Here is a 5311-nt window from a genome sequence, read left to right as displayed (position 1 = left end):
GTAAAACGTTAATACTGATCGACTAAAACATCTAAAAACGATTTTAATCAAATCATTTCAAGTGGGCAGATTTTTCAAGAGGGTTACTTTCGTTCCAATTTATAATAGGTACAGTTTTGCCTTTGCGCTCATTAACAAAGCGCTCGTGAAATTGTCCAGGTCCATATCCAGAGAGAACGATTTCTAAATTGCACACTGATTATTTGACTTTTACTTATTTTATAAAGTATTTAATTACCCAGAGATTTTAATAATGCTAATTTTAGTAATGCTTCCTATAATAACCATTTTGCAAATAAAATTACAGGCGTCGTAAATATCCAGGTGTCGCTTACCGGTTACTGACAAAGAGGCGATGAGATTCTTAAAGCTTATGGTTTATAAATTTTTTTTCGCTCAATGCTCTGGGCAATTTTTTTTTCTCCTTCTCGTTGTATAATTTTTTGATTATACAACCCACTTACGTAATATTTTTTGCATTAAATTGGAGTTTCATGTAATAAAGAATCCAGTGAATAGTGACTAGTTTGAATTTAATTCAACTTACTTTGGAATTGGCTTAAAGGCGACTGCGATATTAAAATGTTACAGCTATGCACACAACTGCGTCTTTGGAATAAAAAAGAAAACTTGCTGAGGAAGTGGCGCAAAATTCATAAAGTACTGTATTTTTTATTATTACTCGATTGATAAATATGTTAATAATTTTTTAAAATGTCTGATAATCTTTTATGAACGTTTAAATCAAAAGCACTTATTAAAGCTTAATATATTTAATTTCATTTATGCATCACATATTATATTCTATATATAAACATTAATTTATTTCCATATACATATATTCTAAGCAGCTGATATTTCCATATATATATACTCCTGAAGAAGCCAATACACTAAGGTAAAGTACAAACAACATAAAAAACAAAATATTCATACATCAGCCGCGTAAATTCACATAATGTGTTAAGTAACAATAAAATTTTTACAATGCGATGATCATATTTATTTACTTTTGGTAAGTTCTCCCCTAAGGTCCGACTTTAGTAACTGAAAAGTACAAGATCAAGAATTGCCAAAACTTAAACACATTATTAAGTACATAATGAATTTATATTGAATATAATATATATAAATATATAATTGAATATTACCTTGACTTTTGTCGGATAATCCAAAGACAAACCCACAACCCACATCAGCTTGGTGAGAGCAGCTTCGGTAGTCATATCGTATCCAGATATTACGCCAATAGCTTCGAGGACCTAAAGCAATGTTCTCCATAAGAAAAACTGAGTTTTTCAGCTTTTTTAACATACCATCCCGGTTTCATACGCATTACTAACCGCTCCTTTAGAGCATTGAGTTATGTTGATGATCAACACCCCTCTCTCTACAGCTTGCTTTAACACGCTAAGAATATTAGTTCTATTTGAAGGGATATTGCCTGCTCCATAGCTTTGTAGAACTAGACCTTGGGTTGGAGGTTTTAAAAATGATTCCAGCTGAAAGAAAACGGCTTATATATTGTTTTACTGCATACGTATTTGGTTATTTTCGAGTTTGAAAATTTGCCTGATATCTAATGAATCACTTCTAAAGGAAATCCGATTTGTTCAACGCGTCTTATCTCACCTGCAAACTGGAAATTGTTGGGAAGAAAGCAATCGTTCCTACATGGGAGTTCAAGTTAGTATGCACCATCAATTCACCACCTTTAGTAGTTTTTCTTATGTAGGAATTATAAACTGAAATTAATTAGTTAATTAAAGTTTTAAACGTACCAGTTAACAGTAAACACATACAATTTTTATATGTTTATTTCATCGAATTAAGAATATTTCTTTAGGGAGTGTTTAGAACTTGTGCAAGACGCTTTTAAAATATAGGAATTTTATTACAAACAATGTAGAAGATTTCAGATAAATCTCTCTTCAATGAATTTATATTTAAAGTTTGAAACGAAGTTTCGTTAAAAAATAAGCAAAATAGATCTGAAAAACTGAAACAAAAGCAATTTTTCAACTATCAGTGGTATTAAAAAGGTGTAAATATATTGAGGATTGTTCTGCAAATAAGAGAAAAACGTTAAATTTGTTCTGTCGCACAAAGAAGCTTTTTTAGATGGAAAAAGGTTCTAAAGTGTGAAAATAAAATAGAATAAAATTGGTTTTTCTGTTTTTAAATTGGCGTACTTTCGACTGTTTTTCTTAAATATGTAATTATGCTTTATCTTAGCGTTGTTAAAAACCTACCTAAATAATAAACTTAATAATGTTCGAATTATTATCAAGAACCAAAAATTCTACTACAAAAATCTATTTAATACGTTAAATTATAATCCATCTGAGAACATTATTTTGCAAAGGTTAAGCCGGTTGGCTTAGCACGAAAAACTGCTAATTGTTTTCTAATTAGTGCGAAAGGCAGTAGTCGATTTTTTAAGGCCCAGACATGGCTTTCTTATAGGTTCGTTGGTATTTAAAAGTTTGAATAAAATCCCTAAAGACGTTTTTTATCATTGAAAGGACTTGATCCGATTTCGAAGGACATTTAAAGTAAAGCTCATGTTTATAAAAATTGTTGCTGTTTGTGATTCTAAAATTAATTTAAGAGATAAATCAATACAAATTAAAAAGCGCACTTAGAATAGAACGATATTTAAAATATAAAATGCGAGTTGAAGTCATCATTGAGCAAAAAGATGAAAAAAAATATCACAATTGACTATATTATCACAATAAAAACTAGGAACAACTTGCTTTTCTTACTGTACAGGATATAAATAAACTCTGAATTATATCATATTATACAAACTGTCCGGAAGTTAGTGTTTTTCATTGGAAATTCTACCATCAAAAACAGGGCGTATTCTGATTCAATAAAAGATTGCAAAGCCTAGTTCTATTTTTTAAATACTTTCTAGATCTGTACTAGGCACTCTAAACTAACTCATGAATACACAAATTTATATTTGTTCTGAAACCGTCCACACAGTTAAATGATCATGCTCTGATTCGACCAGCAAAAATTATTTTTGTTGAAATTTGCATATGCATTTGCATACAGACTTCCATAAATATTGCGGTATCGACATCGAAAAAATGTCATCGGTTCTCATCCTTCTTATGGAAGAAGCCTATTAGGGCATTTTTGTAGCAATTTGCACTGTATTTTTATAGCAATTTATTTTTGACTAAGTACCTAATCAAACAGAATGAAAATTTTCAAATTATTTTGAAAATACTCAAATGTATAGGTAGTAAGAATAGAATAGTAGTAAAATGAAAAACGGATTCTTGTTTTGACTCTAAGACGGGAAATTTTCATAAATAGCATTACCAAAGTAATGGATAAAAAAAACTGTAAAACTCCATTAAATTACAGCGCCATAAATAAAATGTCCAAAAGTTTCATTTAATTACTGCGGTCATAACAAATCCAGTTTGAAAACAATTGGGAAACTTTCCGGATGCACCGTTTATTCTCCCAAAATGTTAAACAAATATTTCGTCAGTTTAAACAGGGTGTTTATTTATTAAGGAAACAAACAAACTTTGCAAGTAAGAAAAAAGCAGACAATTTATCTTTGATGGACAAGCGACTGTAAATGTATGCTTATTTATATGAGCGTTAAATTGGCTAAAGTATATTAATAATTCTGACATCTTATTGTATTAGCGAGAATTAGTGTTAGAATGTTGTCAATCTACTAATTTTATCTTTTATCTATGGCATTGCTTGTTATTCACTTACCACTTAATTCAACTCCCACAAGAGCTAAATGGGGGTAATTGGGGGAGTCGAAAGCGTTCAACAAATTGGAACTCACTTTGGTGGATCTATTTCCTCGCAACAATCTTCCACCAAAAAATACGCAAACTTCCGGAATTTCGTAGAGACCAGCTAACAGCAGAGAAGTAAGAAAATTGTCTTTTGCATCACTTCTCGGCTCGAAAATAGGAATCTAAAACACATTCAATTGCACAATGTTACATATTGAATAGTATATTGCAGCATATACAAGATGATTCAAAATCAACACCATTCTTATGAGGGAATTCACAGAGAGTTTAGGGGAACACTAAAGAAACTATTTGATCAGAATTTCCTAATTAAATTCACCTAATTAAGTTGTGTTTCAGGTCACTTTTTTCAGCTCACACAAAAGAAACAGGCGAAACTGGAAACCCAGCGAAATCCATTTACAGGCAAAGTTTTCCTGAGTTCTGAACTTTTAATATATTTGATTATTCAAGGCTTTTGCCGTTTTTGTTTTTCAGATATTTTCCGTACTATCCAAGTCAGTGTCGATCAATGCAAAAATATTGTAAATTTTGAATCACCCTATATATCTATCATATGCATATGAATCAAAAACACTGCAACCGAATAATGCATTTACAAATTGAATTTTTGTCACTCAATGTAAAGATCCGCATTTAATTAACTGTTTGTTTTGACTAGCTGAAAGCAATCTTACTTGGGAGCCGGTGATAATCACAGGTTTTTGGAGGTTCTCCAACATAAATGATAAAGCAGACGACGTAAAAGCTAATGTGTCGGTGCCGTGCAAAACGACAAACCCATCGAAACGTTCATACTTTTGCTAAAATTAGTAGAGTTTAGGTAAAATAGATTTAATTATTTTGCTGCTAAATTTGTTACCTCAATGTGTTTCGCAATCATCGTCCACTCTGCAGTTGACATGTTGCAGGAATCCAAAAGTGGATTGTACTCTACAATCCTGTAGACGACCAAACTCGACCCTATCATTCTATGAAATCAAATAATATTAGTTAATCACTGAATACATTCTAATCAAAATCAAAATAAGTAAATATCGGATGTCATTATAGATATTTATACTCAACTTCGCTCTCTCCTTTAAAAATTCGCTTAAAATTTTCAGCATTTTTAGAAGACACTTGGCCTTAACGATGCCATTTTCATTAAAATCTTAGTAGTAAATATCAGTACCATAAAGGCTGGGTTTACCTAAGGCAAGGTGCAATTTTGAAATATTCAGGTTTTATAACAATCTCCCGGAATCCTGATGTTGTAAATATTGTTATATACAGGGTTATTCACGCTATACGGCACGGACGTTTGCGGCTAGCCTATTTGTTTTTTGCAAAGTATTATTTGATGAATCCACATACGTCTATCGGGTGCACATTTTAAAAATATTTTTGCAATGTACGGAGTGTCCCAAAAGCCCTAAAAGTATCAAAGTTGTGTTTTTCTAAATCAAATACCCTATATATTATTGCATTTTTGGATTCTCTGAGCAAAATAAGTGTTTGTTTTAATA

The 5311-nt window shown here is 31.2% G+C and overlaps 1 protein-coding gene across 4 annotated transcripts in view; it reads right to left on the bottom strand.

The window, feature by feature from the left end:
• Positions 1-757: 757 nt before the first annotated feature.
• Positions 758-5311, bottom strand: part of LOC109536877 (60 kDa lysophospholipase) — a 12975-nt gene continuing 8421 nt past the window's right edge. For all 4 annotated transcript variants that reach the window (XM_048667529.1, XM_019903323.2, XM_048667530.1 and 1 more), the window contains 7 exons: positions 4666-4774; positions 4481-4606; positions 3754-3964; positions 1633-1745; positions 1317-1502; positions 1152-1262; positions 758-1047 (listed from right to left, as the gene is read on the bottom strand). In XM_048667529.1, the coding sequence (XP_048523486.1) occupies positions 1003-1047; positions 1152-1262; positions 1317-1502; positions 1633-1745; positions 3754-3964; positions 4481-4606; positions 4666-4774 (901 nt within the window). In that variant the 3' untranslated portion in view covers positions 758-1002. The remainder of the gene's footprint in view (positions 1048-1151; positions 1263-1316; positions 1503-1632; positions 1746-3753; positions 3965-4480; positions 4607-4665; positions 4775-5311) is intronic.

The sequence above is a fragment of the Dendroctonus ponderosae genome, unplaced genomic scaffold (assembly GCF_020466585.1).
Source record: "Dendroctonus ponderosae isolate FM_Combo_2020 unplaced genomic scaffold, Dpon_F_20191213v2 Dpon_F_20191213_6, whole genome shotgun sequence".
Classification (NCBI taxonomy): Eukaryota; Metazoa; Arthropoda; class Insecta; order Coleoptera; family Curculionidae; genus Dendroctonus; species Dendroctonus ponderosae.
Note: the sequence above shows the minus strand (reverse complement) of the source record. Positions and strands in the feature narration are given on the sequence as shown.